The 21,486-nt window shown below is 47.2% G+C and overlaps 1 protein-coding gene across 6 annotated transcripts in view; it reads right to left on the bottom strand.

The window, feature by feature from the left end:
- The window catches only part of ASTN2 (astrotactin 2), a 773,365-nt gene that overhangs the window by 224,661 nt on the left and 527,218 nt on the right, over positions 1–21,486 (bottom strand). For all 6 annotated transcript variants that reach the window (XM_061604310.1, XM_061604311.1, XM_061604312.1 and 3 more), the window contains 3 exons: positions 8,932–9,056; positions 8,011–8,115; positions 4,303–4,482 (listed from right to left, as the gene is read on the bottom strand). In XM_061604310.1, coding sequence (XP_061460294.1) covers positions 4,303–4,482; positions 8,011–8,115; positions 8,932–9,056 — 410 coding nt within the window. The remainder of the gene's footprint in view (positions 1–4,302; positions 4,483–8,010; positions 8,116–8,931; positions 9,057–21,486) is intronic.

The raw sequence follows: 21,486 nt of genomic DNA, 5'->3' as shown, positions 1-21,486 counted from the left end.
AAGAAAAGGAGTCTGATGTTATTAAAAACCCTTCATCTCCTCTTTTCTCTCTCTCTCCCCCTCCCCCTGCCTTTGGTGGCAGGTCCGTTTCTCAAGGCCTTAAAAACAAATTATACTCGGTAGGTAGGGAAACAAGCATTCTCTCTCATGCCATTAGCAGATGCAGTAATTGCAACAGCAGCAAAAAGACAGAAATTCCTGTGGGCGTACAGAGGGTAACTTCATCAAGCTCGACTCCCTGCTACTTGGATTTGGGGTGGTTTTTTCCCCCATTTTGTATTTGTTTCTATTCATTTTTACAGAAACAAAGAAAAGCAATATTGCACCACTGTAAACAGGCACGGCTTCCCCAAAGATTCCTGGGAGCTGTAGTTTGTTAAGGGTTCTGAGAGTTGTTAGGAGATCCCTACTCCCCTCGCAGAGGTGCAGTTCCCAGAGTGGTTTAACAATCAATCCATATTCCCAGGGAACTCTGGGAATTGTTGCTCTGGAGTCCCCTAACAATTCTCAGAATCCTTAACAAACTACCTTTCCCAGGATTCTTGGAGGAAGTCATGCCTGTTTAAAGTGGTGCAACGCTGCTTTAAATATACAATGCAGACAGGGCCTCGCTGTTTTAGGAACACAGGAAGCTGCCTTATATGGAGTCAGACCATTGGTCCCTCTAGCTGAGTACTGCCTGCACTGACCGGAAGCGACTCTTCAGGTTTTCAGGCAGGGAGACATTCCCAGCCCTGTCTGGAGATGCCTGGGACTGTACCTGGGACCTTCTGCATGCACAGCAGAGGCTCTACCACTGAGGTATAGCCCTCCTCCAAATTTTAATCTGGCACAACTCGATATGCAGGGCTTCATGTTTCCTCACTTAGAACAGGGACACATGCCTTTCAGTGGTAGACGTGGGGCTCTTAATCTCTGGAGAAAGTTAATTCTAAACTCAGCACACCTTTATAAGCCTGATGTGGTGCATGAATGGTGGACTTCTGTCTCCCATGGATCAGCTCTCCGTCACCAAAGGTGTAATTTTCCAGCATCGTAGAAGTCATTTTACAGGATTAGTAGATCTCCTGGGATTTGTTTAGGACAGGTGGAGAACCTGTGGCCCTTCAGATGCTGTTGAACTCTTACTCCCTGCCAGCCATCCCCGTCCCCACGTGGTTTTATGGTCAGGGATGATGGAAGGTGTAGTCCATCAAACATCGGGAAGGCCAAATCCCTGGTTTAGAAGGGGGAAGGTTGTGCCCTTGTGACAGCAACAACCGTTGTGCCAATCTCCCCTCTAATCTCGGGACTCCTTGCCCTTTACCTAGCAGTGTTGCTCAGGGCCTGTAGGGTTGGTATCGCAGAGTCCCAGCAGTTCAGTCCCCAAGATCTCCAGCAACAGGTTGGGGGAAGACCCTCAGAAGAGCCATTCGGAGCAGACAAGGTGAATCCGTATAAGGCAGGTGCATATGCTGAGAGAGGTGTGACTGGGAAAGCTGCAGTCACAAAGCCCCTCCTCCCCACCCCCCCACAACACAATCAGAGGAAACCAGGCCAAATCTCCAGTAGTTCTCAGGTGGAGGGAGCATCCCCTGTGAAAGGTTGCAAGGCCCTCAATCATTTATTTTTCTTTAAGGGCAGGATGGTTCCTCTCCTGCCCATGCTCTGGTGAAATAATGCAGGAGGAGATGGAGGGCAGATTTGCGCTCATCAGAAATAGTAGTAGAGAGATTTTGGGTTTAATTGTTGTTGTTATATTGATATCTCACTTTTCCTCCAAAGAGCTCAAGGTGGCGTCCAAACATGGTGCTCCCTCTCCTGATTTATCCTCACAACAACCCTGTGAGGTAGGTTAGGGAAAGAGACTGTGACTGGCCCAAGGCCACCCAGTGAGCTTCATGGCCGAGCGGGGATCTGAACCTTCATCTCCCAGGTCTTAGTCTGATGCTTTAACCACTACACACATTGTCCTAAACGTGTGTTTTTGATCACCTGGTATACAACTGAGAACCAATGTGGCATAGTGAGATCTGGATTCAAGTCTTACTCAGCCATGAAGCTTAACTAGGTGACTATCTCTCAGCCTAAGCTACCTTGCGGGGTTGTTTTGAGGATAAAAAGGAGGGGAAGAGAACCATGGTCACCAAGCAGAGTTCCTTAAAACTTAAAAATGTGATCAGGAAAGAAGCAATACTCTGGTTTCCACCCTCACAGACACCCACATTTTTTAAATTTTCCTTTCTAAGAGGAAACTCTGTGGTCTTTGAAAGCGTGGTTGTTGGAAACAGAAATGTTGCAACACCCCATCCTGAAGGAAAATGCAAGTGCCTATTTGCATACTTTATGACAAATCTTTCTATAGGCTAGAGATTGGCAACTTTTTTGGTCCTGTGAACACATTTACAAACTGGAGAAAGGTCTGCAGGCACCACACAACACATTGTATTAGCTACAATAGAGTGCATCTTCCCAATCTAATTGCAACAGGAGGGGGGTACCAGAGAAGGCCTGTGCAGTCCCTGCTGTGGGTGTTAACAGTAAAGAAGCGAGATGTGTGCTGTAGCTGAATTCCTAGCAGAAGACTAATGCCAGGGTTTCTGTTTTGGGGAAAGGGCAATAGAAGGGGAAAAAAACAAAAAAACAAATACTCTGGAATTCACTGAAAGGAGCCAAACCCTCAACTGAGTTGAACTGCACCCCAGATTTACTACACGGAACTGCACTACTAGCTTGCAGGATCCAGTCTGGTTTCCTTGTTCCCACCCATCACCATAATCACCTTGCTTTGTTTTGTTTTGGGGTTTTTTTGTTTTAAAAAAACCTCCCCAGAAATCACAGTGAGGAAGATTAATGGCATGAAAGGGATATAATATATATATATATATACACACACACACACACATGCACCTCCATAGTTTTCTCTACTCTCTAGGAGCACTGCAGCAGCATGCTGGCATTTATCATTGTTTGAAGAATAAAACAAATGGGTTAGATGAGTTGTGAATGCATTTTCTACAAAACACAACACTTGGAGAAAGACCAGGGGGAGGCAAGGAAGGAAAGACTCCAAGAAAGGCTGAGGTGTGTGTGTCACACTCACTTATCTTGCTTTGTCTCTGCTCTTGCATGTTCCCCATTGGGGCATTTGGTGGCCATTGTGAGAACAGGATGCGGGACTCGATGGGCCACTGGCCTGATCCAGCAGGCAGGCTTTACTTAAGTCCTTATGGCTGTAATACTTTTTTAAAAATAAAATAAACCAGCAAGGAAGGCATGAGACAAACTTCTCCAGGGAGGGAGTTCCCCAATTTCAGTGACACTGCAGCCCCACTCAATGTTGTCACCTCCATATGAAATGGGGTGTTGAGGAGGACAGGTATGTCTTAGTCCCATGCACTACAGAGCATCACATTGGGGTTCTATGGCAATAGGCCCTGCCAGTTAGGACTGGAGATGTGTTCTCACAACAAACTACAGGACTCAAGCAGAAGTGGCCTAAATTTCTGAAAACGGGACGGCGATGTAGTTTTCTGTAGGTGGCGAGCAAGCCAGCTATAGCAAATTGCTGAACTTTTAGAAATATAACCTAATGATATCACTTCAAAGTCCCAAAGTTTATTGCCCTGTTTAATGATGTGTCTGGTTATTTATGTCATTCCACAATGAGTCTGCTGCTGAATTAATATAGTTCCTTAAAGACCGTCATTGTCACAAGTAATAAAACAAAACCATTCCCAGACAGCTCAATTATGTCACGTTGATAGAACCCTAACCCAAACCACCCTCAGCAATTTTGAAGGGGCTGGCAAGCCGATGACAAGGATCACAGCACGTCGGCCTTGGAAATGGAATGGCAGCGAAGGCCCTGCAGGCAGAAAGTGAGGTGCGCAGATGGACAGATGGGGAGAGGGGTGGGAGAGAGGTATGCATCTGGGAGAAAAAGAGTGGTTGCCCCAGGCTGCCACACTAGAAAGGAACCCTCCCCCTCGGCCATGTGACAGCAGGAAGGATGCAGAATTTGTGCTTGGGGTCATTCCAGGCCTTCAAAAATGTGGGCTGCAGCTCAGCTGTAAAGCATCTGCCCTTCATGTGTAAGATCCCAGGTTCACCCCTCAGCATCTCCAGGTAGCGATGAGAGTATTCCCTGTCTGAAAACTTGGGCAGCAGCTGCCAGTTAGTGTTGACAGTACTAGACTAGATAGACCAGCTTCCTGTGTTCCTGTAGGCGGGTAGATAAACACTGTGAGTAGAAAAAGTGGTATGCCAGGCAAGATGGGAATAGGTGAGAAAACCTTCTGCTAACCTCTTGAAGTGCCTCACCTTTCTGATACTGGAACCAGAGTTGCTGCTGAACCTTTTTGCTGGGGAAGTGGATGGTGCAGCTCAACTCAGACCCATACAGTGCCTCTGCTATGTAGTGGGAGCCATATTGCTGGATGAAGTAGAGGAGTTCTTCACGGCTGCTGGCCTTGTTCAGGATCTTCAGGACATTAGAAAACCCTGCAAGAGCCAAAAGGGAGGTTTGGTGGTGGTGGTACGTCACAGATTTTAATTTAAAACATCACAGATCATACAACAAAGGGGAATCTGAAGTGCTGCATTCACATACACTGATGGCCAATTACCCAATGTGCTCCCCTGCTCAGCTAGGTGCCCCCACCAACAATTTCAGTGTTGGTGTTTACCAAACAGATTCAGGAACTCGGTGAGCTGTTTGCCACACTGCTGCGTCCATAAGAGCTTCTTAGATGATGCCTACTCTTTATTTATTATTTATTTATTTGGTTGCATTTATATACCGCCCATAGCAAGTAGCTCTCAGGGCGGTAAACAGAATAGGATAAAATACATACATCATCATCATAAAATCACAAAACATATAAGACACAATGAAAACAAAATACAATTAAACAAAATATAAGATGATAAAAGGATTAGTATTACAAGATTAAAAAGATAAAAAGATTAAAATGCCTGGGAGCATAAGAAGGTCTTTACCTGGCGCCGGAAAGATAATAATGTAGGCGCCAGGCGTACCTCTTCAGGGAGGCTATTCCACAACTCGGGGGCCACCACAGAAAAGGCCCTAGATCTAGTAACCACCCTCCGGGCTTCACGATGAGTTGGTACCCGGAGGAGGGCCTTAGATGCTGAACGAAGTGAGCGGGTAGGTTCATAGCGGGAGAGGCGTTCCACCAGGTATTGCGGTCCCACGCCATGTAAGGCTTTATAGGTCATAACCAGCACCTTGAATCTCGCCCGGAAGCAAATAGGTAGCCAGTGCAGGCGAGCCAGAACAGGAGTTATGTGCGAAGACCGACTGGTCCTCGTCAATAGTCTAGCTGCCGCACTAGCTAGCAGCACTAGCCGAAGCTTCCGAACTGTCTTCAAGGGCAGCCCTATGTACAGCGCATTACAGTAATCCAATCTCGAAGTTACCAGAGCATGAACAACTGAGGCGAGGTCGTCGCCATCCAGATAGGGGCGTAGTTGGGCTACCAAATGGAGATGGTAAAACGCGTTCCGTGCCACCGAGGCCACTTGAGCCTCAAGAGACAAGGAAGGGTCAAAAAGGACCCCCAAACTACGGACCTGTTCTTTCAGGGGGAGTGTAACCCCATCCAGAACAGGATGCACATCCACCATCTGAGCGGGGAAGGCGTTCACCAACAGTGTCTCAGTCTTGTCTGGATTGAGTCTCAGTTTATTAGCTCTCATCCAGTCCATTATCGCGGTCAGGCAACGGTTCAGCACATCAACAGACTCACCTGAAGAAGATGAAAAGGAGAAATAGAGTTGCGTGTCATCAGCATACTGATGACAACGCACCCAAAACTCCTGATGACCGCACCCAGAGGCTTCATGTAGATGTTAAAAAGCATGGGGGACAAAACCGACCACTGAGGGACTCCACAATGGAGAGTCCAGGGTGTCGAGTAATGTTCCCCAAGCACTACCTTCTGGCGACGATCCGCGAAGTAGGAGCGGAACCACTGCCAAGCAGTACCCCCAACTCCCAACTCTGCGAGTCTCCCCAGAAGGATACCATGGTCGATGGTATCAAACGCCGCTGAGAGATCAAGGAGAATCAACAAAGTCACACTCCCCGTCCCTCTCCCGACAAAGGTCATCATACAGGGCGACCAAGGCTGTTTCAGTGCCAAAACCAGGCCTAAAACCGGATTGAAACGGATCCAGATAATCAGTTTCATCCAAGAGCACCTGGAGCTGGTTAGCAACCACCCGCTCCAAAACCTTGCCCAAAAAGGGGACATTCGCCACCGGTCTGTAGTTGTTCAAATTATCTGGGTCGTTTATTCTTTACCTTTCTGCACAGTCCCACCTCCAAATAGACATCACTGGACCACTTTTACAAGACTGATGTTCAGTGCAACCATCACGGCAAGTTCAGGGAGGTTTGTTTATCATCTGGCCCGGAGTGTTGTGTGGGCCAGCCTTTTAGATAAGAGGAGCTCCAAACTAATTCCAAAGAATGGGATAATGCAATTCTTAACCATCAGCACGAGACTTTGATTTCTTGTTCTGGCAAAGGGTGCCTGACGGCAGTACTTGACAAGTAGTGTCAGACAAGGTTGTCCTTAAGACAGAGATGTCAGAAAACCAAAGTTTCAAATCTCAGCTTTGTTACGGACTTGCTGAATAATTCAGGCAAGTCACTCTCCCACAGTGTCGGGCATCCCATCCAAAAAATGGGAACACAAAGTTATTTGCCTTACACGGATATTGGGCAAAAATTACTGTTCAGCACTTTTTCACCTTACCCCTTATGCGACCGCTTCAGTTTGTGGAACTGGCACTTCCACATAATATCCGCACTTGTAAGAAACTGTTCTTTTTGTGAGGCAGCACCTACACTTTGGAACTCCCTTTGTTCTACACTTTGGAACTTGACATCAGGCAGCTGCCTTTGCTGTGTTCTTTTAACCACCTGCTTCATTTTTTTTAAGCAAACCTATCCAGACATATAGATGTAGATGTGTTTTAATTTCTGTTTAATTTACTGCATTGCGCAGGGGGTTGGACTTGATGGCCTTATAGGCCCCTTCCAACTCTACTATTCTATGATCCTATGAATTGCGTTTATTTTATTGTTGATACTTTTAATGTTCCTTGTAAACTGCTTGGAGGTTTTCTCATATTCAAGCAGTAATTTTTTTTTTGTCAAATAAATAAACCACATACTATAGGATTGATAATGACAGTGATAAGCAACATCCCTCAGTGTTTCCTTGGCTGCAACCTCTGCAGAGTGCTATAGGGCTAACTTTAAAGGGGAGGGGCTGTAGCCCAGTGGTAGAGTAGCGGATAGCAAGGTGGGGTGGTGGCACTTACCTGCTCTCCTGACAGGTGAGTTGCTGCTGCTTACCGGGCAAGGGAGAGTGGGAGGAGCAAGGTCAGTGGGGAAGTCAGCATTGTGCAAATGCACTGGCTGGATGGACCAATGGTGTGACTCAGCATACAGTAGCTTTCTATGTTCCTGAGATTGGCCATAGCTCAGTAGCGGAGCACCTGCTTTGTATGCAAAAGGTCCCTGATTCAATCCCTGTAATCTCCAGGTACGGCTGGCAGATGCCCCTGCCTGAAGCCCTGGAGAGCTGCTGCCAGTCAGTGTAGACGATACTGAGCTAGATGGACCAATGGTCTGACTTGGTATAAGGCAGCTTGCTAAGTTCTACTCCAAGTAGGCCCACTGACATTGATCGACTTCATGTACGCTATTTTCAATGGGCCTACTCTGAGCAGAACTAACACCACTATGTTCTGCGGCTCAAAAGGTCACTGAGGTTACTTCCTCTGCAGATGTGTGTAGAGACTACTGTTTAAACGGCCATCCTTGAAACAGGTAAGCAGGCTCTCCTGGGAAGTCAGTTGGCGGATGTGCGAAACACACATCTTACCGCTGAGAAGTTACAAAGCAGCACATGCGCACACAGCCAGTTGTTGCCAGAGAACCAACAGCCCCCACCCCCCCAGCTGCAATAATCCCTGTTCAATGGCTGTCCTCACCTGCTGAGAGGGCAACAGTGCTCAGCTTTACTCTGTACAGGTTGCTTTGGACCCTCCAGTGCTGCACCATGGGGTAGCCCATGGCTTCATCATACCGGATATCACCTGGGAAGACAGAATTCGGGTTCAGAGCATAAGAGACAAGCGGCGGCATGAAAAGGAGCCATTTTCTTGCACTCCCACCAATTGCTTTCCTTGTCTCACATCTCAGGACTACAACGGGTGCAGTGAGGGAGATCGCCACCTTGCCACAACCACACTGCTGGGGTTCTTAATGATGGTGGCAGTGTGGAGAGGAGGCAGCGGGCAACGCTGCGACAGAGCCATGCCTGTGGGCAGCAACAGGGTGCTTTAAAAAAAGGGACACAATTTAAAGTGGCAAAAGCCAGGAAACTCTGCTGGAGTTCACTGTTTCCAATCAGAAAAGTTGTGACATCTGAGAGAGGACAGAAGTGGGACTGTCCCATCGGCTCTGCTAAGAGGCCAGTTGGCTCAGCTCTCCCTCAGCTATAACTTAGCAGGAGCTATTCCACCAGGGTGCAGCACAGGGAGAGCATGGAAGTGGGGCTGTCCCATTGGCTCTACTGAGATCAACTGTCTTTGGCTCTTCCTCTCTCTCTTCTAGCATTGGCTATTCCATCAGGCTACCTAAACTGTTTCCATCTGAGCTGGCCATGGTTCAAGTACTGGCACATGAGTTTGCCTTTTTCCCCTCCTCCCTATCCATTTTATAGCCCCCAGGCTCAAAGACTCATCCTTGTTACTGAAAGTGCATGCTCTGGCAGACTTCCAGCCACCCAGGAAAACACTCGCTCTGCTGGATTGGGGCCCAGCCACAACTCCTTACCATGACTGTCTTTGCTATGCCCAACCTGGAACTTTCAGATGAGTCACAGCTACATGCAAGGGCAAGGCTCCTACCTGTGAGCAGCTGGAGGTTTGGAAGAGGCTCAGAGAGCACACCACGACATTGCTCCTCAACAGGTAAGGGGATCACCATCAATGCATCGGCCAACTGGGGAAAGTCCTTGATGAAGTTATTCTCCCTGCAGAAAGAAATCAGAACACTGAAAAGAAATGCTCTGGGTGCTCTTTGGGTGGGAAAATCTGAGCAGCCTGATGCTGCTAGTGGGGCGGAGGGGGGAGGGAGGGAGGGAGGGACAGAGAGAGAGAGAGCGCTAATCACATGTGCGTACATGGAGTTGGTGTAGCAAAGCGGCTAGAGAATTGGACTGGGATCTGGGAGGCCAGGGTTCAAATCTCCACTCAGCCATGAAGCTCATTGGGTGATCTTGGGCCAGTTACTGCCTCTCAGCATAACCTATCTCACAGGGTTGATGTGAGGATTAAATGAGGAGGGGAAGGACCATGTACACCACCTTGAGCTCTTTGGAGGAAAGCAATGATGATGACGATGTGGATGTGTGTGTGCAAGGAGAGGAAAAACTCAAATGTTACCACTCTTCAGAACATAGTACGGGCAATCAAGTCTCCCACTGTGATTTGCTGTAGCGTGAGCCATTTGCTGTATTCTGAAACACTCCAGAGCAGCTAGCGCCCGAGCAACAGCAGCAGTTCATACAATGAATGCTGATGCTTTCATAATAAGAGGCATCCTGTCCAAGCTTCACAATAAAATGTTTTGAATCTCCTGACACCAGAAGGTGACAAGCTTAGTAACTAGCACTGACTATAGTGGCAAATCCAGAAGTGCAGGATAGTCACAGCCACCACCACCCTGTTTGCCACTGGGTTGAGAATGAGATCCTTGTTAATGCCTTCTCGCATAACAACAAACATCCCTAAGAGCCAATCAGCAGGAAAGAGAGTGTTAGCTACTGAGAAGAGTCTTCTCAGTGGCTGACCTGCCTCCTTTCACTCTGATTGACTCCAATCATTAGGAAAGGACAGGGAAGCATGTTAGAATACTTTTCTCAGTGGCTAACACACTCCCCTTTCATGCTAATGGACTTGTAGGATGCTGGAGACATAGGGACCCTGCTCCCAAAAAGCAAGGGGCCTGAGACCCCCTGAGACCGCGGATGGCTACACCCCCATCAGTAACAGAACCATCCATACAGTTTGCTACATTTCTTTACACACCCCTATTGACAGCCTAAGTCCAGAATTTCTTTTTTTTTGGCGGGGGAATAATCTGGAAAGATTGTGCTTTCAAGTTACCAGAGTGCATCAGTTTGCTTCTTCAGGCACAGTACTGAGTTGCTGTTACTGAGTTGCTCACCATAGCAGGGTGCAGGTAGCTTACAGGATACCCAGAGAGTGCCATAAGGCAGTCAATCCAGCACCTCTGCTCTTAAAAGTACAGTCCTCTGCTTGCACTCAGCAAAGGAACTTTTGGAGCAAAGCTGCTGTCTGGAACGACACCTGCCGCCAGCCTCATCCCAGAACACTCTGCAGATGTACCCCGGAAGACAGACAGAGCAGACAGACAAGGCTGCCTCTTTGAGATGTGACACTGCCACTCAGCTTCAAACCCTGAGTTCCCCTCCAAGGAACAGGAGCTGCTAATTAGCTCCCCCAGGGTCTGCTGTGTTGGTATTTTTTATTCTTTCTTTATATAAAAAAAAAGATTTTCAAGAGTTTTAGAAGATGGGGGGGGGGGGAAGAAACAGTTCTGTCATGTTGGCTGTGGGAAAATGCAGGCTGGTACCCATCTTGATTCTTAAGACCATATTCCACACAAGAGGCTTGTACTGGAGAGGGGACCCCAAATTAAATCCTGTGCGGGCCTTTTGATTTCTTTGCTATCCCCATTCAATTTGCATATGACACCACCACCACTGGGGGGGCCTCCAAGGCATATTCAAGTGCACCTGTAGATATGCCTTCAGCCCTATGTTGTAGAAGCAAAATGTGTGTGTTCATTTATATTATATATATAAATACTTTTTAAAAAAGAGTTTTTTGGCTGGTAGTTGAGTTGGTAGTGCTACCTGGAGCTTATCATTTTAATATATACAGATGGCTAGTTTTTGTTGCATTATTACTATGTCTATTTCCCCCTCCCCGCATGATTTTTTTTAAAAAAAGCCTGGATTTTATGGTACTATGATTCAACACTTTGTGGCTTGTTAATTGTGATATGTCTCTTCAGTTCTACGCATCCATCTGGAAGCAGTATGCTGCTCAATGCCAGGCTTGGGGGGCTGGGGGTGAGAGAGTGGGTGGAGAAGAGAAAATAAACCCTTAAGCCCTGGGGGGGGGTCCTGAAAGTGTTGTGGCTGGCCACTGTGGAGAATCACGTGGATAAAATGGACCAACATAGATCCGATTCAATAGAGCTCCTCTTGCACCCCATGTCTCTCTGTCTATCATCTATCTATCTATACATACTAGGGGCTGTGCCTCACTCACTTTTCTTGCCACCCCCCATTCCTGCCAGACGTCACCAATTATGTCTCCCTTTTGTCCCCATCGGTGGCAGGAGTGGGAAGGAACAGGAGAAATACTTTCTCTCCAGGCACTAGTGGGAGTGGGGTGGAGTGGTGGAGAACAAAGGGGAGACTCTTCCCTTTCACCAGGCTGGCTGGGGAGGAGGAAGGAGGGCAGTAGCAGCAACGTGTGCGTGCACAACAGCTAAACCACATACACAAAAAGATCATCAGTTAACTGTTACAGAAAATATTTTTGTCTGCATAAGCCTGGCAGCATAGAAGTTTTCAGCAAACATCTGAAGGTTGTAATAGAAGCCACATGCTGAATCTCTGTTGGAAGAGCATTCCACAGGACTGGCCCAATTACACTATAGGCTTGATCTCATGCAGATGTAAATTGGGCCTCATCAACTCAGGGAATGGCCAATGACAGATGATATCAGTGACTGAGCTGGGATATATAAGGGCTCAGGTGGTCCCTAAGGTACCCTGGGACTAAGTTGGTCAGAGCTTTGCAAATTAACATAAGGACCTTGAACCTGGCTTGTTTGTGTTGTGTGTGTGTGTGTGTGTGTGCATCATGCTCCAGGCACAGCCTCTGTACTCTCCTCCAACCACTGCCTTCTTTTAAAAAATGTCCTTTTCGAGTTAGCTGTGCCTACCCCTAAAAGAGCAACCCTCCCAAGACTCCCAGTCCATTTCCATCACTCCATTCAAGCCCAGGACTTCTCAGGTCTATGATTTGCCCATGTAACATTGTTACCTTCCAAGTAAGAACAACAGTATATCAAGGTGGGGTACTGCATATAACTGCCATTTCATGTTTAGTTCTAATAAACAGTAGCAGATTCTTGCAGGTCCAAAGTCTGACAGGGCATAACAGTTCCAAACGCTAAAGTGATCAGGTCACAAGATCACCCCAAATTTGTTCCATTGCAAGCAATATTTAGTTCATATCCATATGGCTTTTATATCCTTGATCTGTCAGATCTGCTATTCATTCACGGCGAAGGGGGGACTTTGCCCAAGGTCTGCAGCTCCCTGCCTTCTCTTTTCCTCTGAGTGCACAAGTGTGATGATCCTTCTCTCCTACTTTCTATCTTGCTTTCCCTGCCGATTCTTTGCTTCAGGGGCTTTGCAGAAACAACTGATATGAAAGATGCCACACTGAATAAAGTCCTGTTGATCTGTATTCAGTAAGCCACACCAGGCACAGCACACACAGTTCATAAGGAGGGGCAAGCAGACAAACCACATCCTTATGAGCCCCTCTTTCCTGCAACAGAAGCTGGAATGGTTATCTCAACAGACAAAACCTATCCTTGCAGATCAGCTAATTTGCACAGTTTTGCTATGGGGAAACACGGAGAGGAGCACAGGGGGCTAGCACATTCTTTGCGAGTATAACGTCGTCAATTTCTGGCGACTTCCTTTAAAAGGATCCCAGTTAGCAAGGGGAGATCTCTATGCTGCAAGACCCTGGAGAGCAACTGGTACTTCAGAGTATGACTGTACTGAGTTAGAGGGATCAACATCTAGGACCTAACTAGACATGGCAACAGGAGGCCCCATAGACGAACTTTGTTCTGTCCCATGGCATAACAGCAGCTCAGGAGGTGCGGCAGTTTGAGGAAAATGAAGTAGCGGACAATGATGCACCACAGACCAATCAGATTCTTTCTCTCTTTTTAAAAAAATAACAGAATATCTGAAATCTGCGTCTTCACAGTAAGGCCTCTCCATGCATGTTGGGAATGAAGGGAGCAGAATGGCAACTGTGCACTGTAGTCGCGGAAACCCTTCAGTAAATAGCTTTTTGTACAAAGTGACAGCTCTGACATCCATCGAGCAGCAGCTCTTGGGAGACAGCAGCTGTGAGGAGGGCGATTTATGCCTCTGATGGATGTTGTTGCAAAGCACATCCTGGACACTGATGGAAGATGCATCCGTCAAGGCAGGCATAGTGGAAATCCACACTACCATTTCACTCCGCTCTTAGGTTCGGTGAGTGAGGGGGGAACACAAAGCATCAAGTGGGTAAAGGAAGTATATCTCCCTACCCTGCCCAGTGCTGGGGGGGGGAAGGAGGGCATTTCCAGGTAGTACTGGCAGAAAGACTCATGGCTGAAATCCTGGAGAACTGCTTCCAGTCAATGTGGACCAGCCTTTCCCAACCTTTGGGTCTCCAGATGTTGCTGAACTAAAACTCCCATCAGCCCCAGCCAGCATTGTCAATGATCAGGAATTATGGGAACTGCAGTCCAGCAACATCTGGGGGACCCAACGGTTGGAAAAAGCTGGTGAAGACAATCCTGAGCTACATGGACCATTGGTCTGTCTCAGTATAAGGCTATGTTTCCTATGTTCCTATGAATCTTGTACCATGAGAAGAAATCTCAAAAATTATCCCACTTGCAATATAAGGCCAGGAGAAGGATCGATACAGGCTGAAGCATCCAGAAGTAAATGTGGGCGATGGGGATTCAGAGACCCACAAGGATGCACCTTCGATATTGACATGCAGATGTGCTCAGCAAAAGAGCTGAGCTTTCTGGCTCTCTTCAGTCACAAGCCAGATTTCCAAAAAGTGCAAGAGGAGGAATAACAGAGACACCCTTCATTTACATGTGAATTGGGGGTAGGAGAGAGAGATCAAATAATTTCTAAATAGAATTCATATGCAAAATGAGGAGTTGGAACAGTGAGAAGAGATGTGTATAGACCAGGGAAGGGGAAACATTTTTATACCAAGGGCCACGGGGTTGGGCAAGGCCAAAGCCAAGAGAGGGTGGGGGGCAAAGCTAGCATTGCGCCACCCATTTCCTTTCTACCACCTCACTTCTCTCTCCTTTTCTTCTCCAAAATGGTATTTCCTACCCCACTCCCCATGTCTGGTTATCCCTGGGGGAAGGGGCTGATGAGGGGAGGCTATAGGTTGGATCCAAAGGCACTACAGGCTGCATTTCCCTACCCCCCCACCCCATACACACACACTGGGTATATCTAAAGAGGGAGTTACAAGAAGTTACAACACAAAACCACCAGCAACAAAAGCAGATTGTATATTTATTCAACCACTCTTTCTTTATTCTGGTCTCAGTGGTGGCGGGTGCCCATTGGGACTGGTGGAGCAGAAGACAGGGAGACCAACAGAAGGTGGAACCAGAACCAACAACAGGAAGAGCCACCCTCTTAGTGGTAGCAAGTAAGGAGGCAGGGAGGTGGGGGCTGTGGCTAAGGGCACACTGAGGTTGGTGCGGCAGAGCCCCATTAGCCCTGACCAACCAGCCTCTACTGCCTGGCTCAGAGTGCACATTGACACACAGAGATCAGAATAGGAACCTATGCAGCTGCCTTATGTGAGGGTCAAGACTTTTTGTGCATGTACCCCAATACTGTCTTCTCTGACTGGCAGTGGGTCTCCCGAGGCCTTCAGCTGGAGGTTGCCACTGAGCCGTGGACCCTCCCCTAAAACTGTGGATACATGCACTGCCCTTACATTGCCTCAGCCCTGCTTCTTGTTTACCTGGAGATGCTGGCAATCGAACCTGGAACCTTGTGCAGGCAAGCTATGGGCTTATAGTGATGAGCTGCAGCTCTTCCCACTCACTGTCACACACACACACACGCACATAGAGAGAGAGAGAGAGAGAGAGAGAGAGAGAGAGAGACCTTCCAACTCTACTATTCTATGATTCTATTCTGTCGGGAATGCTTTCATTTGGATTCCTGCATTGAGCAGGGGGTTGGACTTGATGGCCTTATAGGCCCCTTCCAACTCTACTATTGTATGATTCTATTTACTCCACACAGAAGCACACATTAAAAGTACAGGGGTGCACTACCCTGATAATCTTTCACTCATATCCACTAAACCACCGGTCTTCCACTGGTGGGTCAGGATCGATAACCAGGTCAAAGGGTGATCCAAGTTGCATCATTAACGACAGCACAACCTACATTTTAACAAGCAGTTAAGTCCATGTTTGAGCTAAAGGTGGGTCTGGAAAGGTTGAAGACTAATGCACAAAATGGTGCATTAATTACTGGCCATCTCTAACTCTTGACAGAACAGAGCTGGTGTTAGGTGTGGAGGACAGAGACACATCTCACAATCCTTCCTGCCTCTCAGGGTGGGTGCAGGGGGGGGGCATGATAGATATGGCCAGAGGTGCAGTAAGATGTTGCAGCCAGTAGGGGGCTGTACATGCCTTGGAACACATGCTATTCAGAAAACCGTCCATTAAGGGCCATTCTCAAGCAAATACAAAAAAAAAAAAAAGCAGAGTTCTGTCAGATGTTTGTAGGTTTTTGAAACTGAAAGAGCCATCATGACCAGTGCTCCTGGCTAAGAGCAAACACCTGGAAGGAATAAGGTATGCACACGTGCATTGTCCTTATATTGCGTGCGCACATATGCACGGTTCCCTACACTCATTAAGTCAAAGTACACCTAATTATTGAGGAAGGACATGAGAATGTGTGGGCACAGCCATATGCAACAGCGTGTTTCCATGTGCCACTGCAACAGGTTGTTGATGTGACAATTTTACAATAGGGCAAAGTGTGCGCATAACTGCTTTGGTAATAAGTACTGATTAGACAATACTGTTTTCTTCTAGTACTCTTTAATGTGCAACAGGAGTTTATCCACTCCCTTGAGGTAGGTTAGACTGAGGGATGGTGACTCACCCCACCAAGCTTCAAGGCTGACTGATGGTTTGACACTTACCCTTCCACACCCACAGGTACCACCCTGGGCTACTGCACCAGAGCTGGGAAGCCCAATATTCTAAGAGGAAGGCTTAGATTGCAATTTCAACTCTCTTTACTGAAACGGAGGAAAAGGAAAAGGAGCAGCCCCATCCAGCCAGCTGTGTCCTGGGGATGGGGCCCTTCAAGAAAGCAATTGGCTGGAGAGTCATCCCTTTGCATCCAGCACTAGCAGGTAACGTAAACCTCTGGTAACAGCTGAGGTCATTTCCAGACAACTTGTTTATTGTGCATTCATCCTGGTTTGTCTGCAGGGAGATGAGCCAGTGCCAGCTATTTACTGAGCATTCATTCTGATTTGCTTGTGGGGAGGTTCAATTACATTGTGTCAAGCAGATGTAATCCTATACTTTTCTGTGCATTTCCCCATCACTTAATGCAAAAAGTCTGATCTCAGAGGGAAGCAGGTCAGTGGAGGCTGGTCCATGAGGGCAGGTGTGGCTGTGCCCCACCACCCTGAGTGTGCCTTGAGTCAGTCCCCACCGGCCTGTCTTCCCACTTACAACCAGTGCAGGGGGGTGGCCCTGGCTGTCTTCCCCCTCCTCCACAGGGAGGAGGATGGGGACAAAGCTAGAATTAGTTGTCTCCACCTGTGATTGGCTATGGCTCCACCTATTGTTGGTCTTCTGCTCTACCAGTCACTGAGTAATCTGACTTTTCTGGGATGTAACTGAATCCCACCCCAAAATGGTGAAAGTCTGGAAGCACCATGAGTTGGACCATATGGTTTAAATGCAGAAGGTCACAGCTCAATTCCTGGTGTCTCCTGCTAAAAGGATCAGGCAACAGGTAATGGGAAAACCCCTTCCTGATTGGCTACAGAATCATACTCAAAAAGCGCTTATGAATCATTCCTTCTCATTCTGGGGGGAGGTAATGAAGGGGTTCCACATGGCTCCGTCCTGGGCCCAGTGCTCTTCAACATTTTTATTAATGACTTGGATGAGGTGGTGCAGGGAATGCTTATCAAATTTGCAGATGATACAAAATCAGGAGGGATAGCTAATACCTTGGAAGACAGAAACAAAATTCAAAGGGATCTTGATAGGCTAGAGCAGTGGGCTGAAAACAACAGAATGAAATTTAACAGGGATAAGTGCAAAGCTCTGCATCTAGGAAAATGAAATCAAAGGCAGTTGTGAGATGGGGTATAATTGGCTCAGCAATACTACATGAGAGAAGGAATTGTTGATGATCACATGATGAATATGAGCCAACAGTGCTATGTGGCTGCAAAAAAGGCAAATGCTATTTATTTTAGGGCATTAACAGAAGTATACTTTCTAAATTGTACTAGTTTCTCTCTGTTCGGCACTGATTAGGCCTCGTCTTGAGTACTGCGTCCAGTTCTGGACACAGCACTTTAAGAAGGATGCAAACAAACTGGAACAGGTTCAGAGGAGGGCAACGAGGATGATCAGGGGATTGGAAAGGAAGCCCTGTGAAGAGAGAATGAAAGAACTGGCCATGTTTAGCCTTGAGAAGACTGAGGTGACATATGATAGCACTCTTCAAGGACTTGAAAGGTTGCCACACACAGCGGGGCCAGGATCTCTTCTCAATCATCCCAGAGTGCAGGACACGGAAAAATGGGCTCAAGTGACAGGAAGCCAGGTTCAGCTGAACATCAGGAAAAGCTTCCTGACTGCTAAAGCAGTACAACAATGGAACCAATGACCTAGGGAGGTGGTGGGCTCTCCAACACTAGAGGCAGTTGGACAGCCACCTGTTGGGTATATTTTAATTTGGATTCCTGCATTAAGCAGGGGGTTGGACTTGATGGCTTTATAGCCCCCTTCCAACTCTACTATCCTATCATTCTTGAGTCCCTGGACAGCCTGTCAGAGTAGACAGCACTGGACTAAGCAGACCAATAGTTTCACCTGGTCTACAACAGCTTTCTCTCTTCCTATGTTCCCTGCTAAAGCAGTAGCTGCCCCCACCCCTTACCATCCCATAATGCAGCAACGTCAATGCATTAATTTGAGGGAGAGGAGGAGGAGAGGAGCATGACCCATGACAGCGATTAGCAGAATCCACGAAGCATGAGATTTAATTACCTTTTCTCCCAGCTCGCACCACTACAAATGTTAATCATATTATCATTCCACCCCTTTGTCCAATGAGGTTACATTCTGAAAAGTGACAATGGGGAAAACTGCACTGCAGCAATTCAGAACCAGCTCAACTGACTTCAGCATGATGCTTTTAGATATGGGGGGGGGGGTCACCCATGGTTTTTTAGTTAGAGGCATGTAAGCAATAGATTTTATTTCCTGTGAAAAAGAGAGAGAAGCAGACTAAGAAAAGTACTCCCCCCCCCAAAAAAAACCCCCATCACCTTCCACAATTAAAGCAAGCTGATATTTATAAGGCTTTCAGGTGAAACAATAGCGATTTAAAAGGCAGCTAGCTTGCTTGATCTTGTGTGGTGTCTGTGAAGGATTTCCGATGGTGCTATGACTACACAGGTCAAAATTTTAGCTCTGTCCTCTTTCCTCTTTGAAAAGTGCAACCAAGATGGAACTGGAAAATCTTTTACTGGCAATAAAATGTGAGCGTGGAGTTTCAGCTCAGGGTTTGGTGTCCCTCTGAAGAGCTGGCAGTCAAAAACCTCGGCTTGTAAACCAAGCTCATTTTATCAAGTGTCACTGAGAGAGACAATGAATGCAGAATCCAGGTTTTAGCTTCTTTCAAAAGGGCAGGTACTCTTATTCAACTCCTGGACCCACAACGCCAGCACGTAATATATGCTGGATACGTACTTAAGTGGAATCGCATAGCTTGTTCGGAATATGATGGTCATTAAGTCTGAGCAAGTTCTGTTCTTGTGTAATGAGACTGGGGTGCAGAGATGGGGAGAGATGCAAACAGATAAGATGGTAATGAGTGTGCAACGTGTCCTCCACAGTCTCCTCTGCCTTCTCCCTAGAAATATGCAACGTCTCTCTCTCTCTCTCAAATGTGATTTGTTTGGAAAACACAAACTATGGAATTTGCTCCCACAAGATGCAGTAATGGCCACCAGCTTGGATGGCTTTACAAGAAGATTAGACAAATTCATGGAGGACAGGGCTATCAATGGCTGCTAGCCGTGATGGCTGTGCTGTGCCACCCTAGTCAGAGGCAGCATGCTTCTGAAAACCAGTTGCCGGAAGCCTCAGGAGGGGAGAGTGTTCTTGCACTCGGGTCCTGCTTGCGGGCTTCCCCCAGGCACCTGGTTGGCCACTGTGAGAACAGGATGCTGGACGAGATGGGCCACTGGCCTGATCCAGCAGGCTCTTCTTATGTACTGATGTCCATTTGCACGTACACACCAGTTCCATTTTGAACAAGTTCCAGAATTAATTTCCCCCCTTTTTACTGCAGCTTGCAATCCTGCCTCATCTCTTTATTTATTTTTTTTGGGGGGAGGCATAGGAAGCTGCCTTATACCAAGTCAGGCCACTGGTCCATCTAGCTCAGTATTATCTACATTGACTGGTAGCCGCTTTCCAGGATTTCAGACAGGGAGTACCTCCCAGCCCCACCTGGAGATGCCGGGGATTGAACTTGGGTCCTCCTGCATGAAAAGCAGATGCTTTAACCATTGAGCTATTGTCCTTCACTTGCTTCTTCCTCCACTCCTAGCCTCTGAGAGTAAAGTGGGTCATCATCATATGCTAAGTACACATTTTAACACAGAATCATAGAATTGTAGAGTTGGAAGGGGCCTATAAGGCCATTGAGTTCAACCCCATGCTTACTGCAGGAATCCAACAAAGCATATCCAACATAGTCATGTGGAGTCTTTAACAAGCCCCCAAATACAGATTCCTGGCTGAAGATAATTTTAAAATGAAATAAAGTAAGTACTGAGGGAGACAAGTGCAAAATAATACACCACAAACGTCTATAGTAGCCTTCACCCATCTGATGTTCTCCAGACGTTCTGGACTACAACTTCCATCATCTGGAAAAAGATGACAAAGGTTGATCTACAGACTTTACAGCATACATAGCCAAACGTGTGCCCTCCACCCATTGTTGGATTAAAACTCCCATCAGCATGAGCAACGGGCCAGGAATGATGGAGTCCAGCAACATCTGGAGGGGACCACTCTGGCAATTCCTGCTTCACAAAATAGGTCTGGGAGAATCTTGGTAACTGACTAAGTTGGTAGCAGCGCCCAACAAAACAGGCTGATGCTGGAGAGGACTCCACAAAAGGCCCTGAGTTCCACTGAGCTGTGCTTGGACTGCTATGATCCTTTCCCCCAATCCCTGGAAGATCAGTAAGGAGCGTAAATTAAAGCTGTCTTCGCCTCTCTCTGTATCTTGAAAGTGTTGTTTGCATTTTCAGCACAGTGTTTACCCAGCTATAAAGTGTGGAACCGAGGCTGTGCCTGCAGGGAGAATTGAGCTAACATGTACTGGGATTCTCTTTAAGCCTGTGGAGTCTCTTGACACCCCAGTCACCTTACAGTGAAATTATGAGGCAAATGTTAAATCCAGTTCAGCTAGAATTTTCTTGCAGCCTCTACACCACACGTGCACACCTATGCTGGTCTTTGACCGTAATAAAGATACTTGACTTCCACACGCACACCCCCTACCTTCTTCAACACAGAGTCACAATACTCTAAACTCCAGCCCACGTCACAGGGACATATGAAGTTGCCTTATACTGAACCAGATCACTGGTCCATCTAGCCCAGGATTGTCCACACTGACTGGCAGAAGCTGATTTCAAATGGGGGTTTTTCCCAGCCCTCCTACCTGGAGACACCGAGGATTGAACCTGGGACCTTCTGCATGCAAGGCAGATGCTCAGCCACTGGGCTATGATCTCCAATGTATCACTGGAGTGGATGTACTGCTTCTAGTGAAGTGGTGCTCTCTCTCCCCATTAAGTAAATAAGAGAAGGGGATCTGTGGCCATGCATAGATTGCCTTTCTGCACCAGTGAATTGCCACAAGCAACCTCAACACACCTGGGATTAAGTAGCAGCCTTGTCCAGGTCAGAAAACCTCAGGCAGACTTGAAGCTCTGGCACCACTTTTAAAAATAAATTAAGCACTCAGTGGGTGGGTGGGTTATCAGCACTGTAATATAAACTTATCGGGTCTGTAACGGCGAGGTGCTGAAAATGATTCAGTCAATCATCTCTGGCAGAATGCCTCAGGCTCCGTCTTGGCAGCCTTTTTTTCATCTGAGGAGCAGAATACTAATCATACTGGTGACGGGTGCACTAACGTTGTACTTGCTTCAGAGCCAAGGGATGCTCCAGACGGCATAACCCGGACTCTGCTTCCTTAATAGCATCTG

This window comes from Rhineura floridana, chromosome 20 (genome assembly GCF_030035675.1).
Source record: "Rhineura floridana isolate rRhiFlo1 chromosome 20, rRhiFlo1.hap2, whole genome shotgun sequence".
Taxonomy (NCBI): Eukaryota; Metazoa; Chordata; class Lepidosauria; order Squamata; family Rhineuridae; genus Rhineura; species Rhineura floridana.
This window is presented reverse-complemented; position numbering and strand designations above follow the sequence as displayed.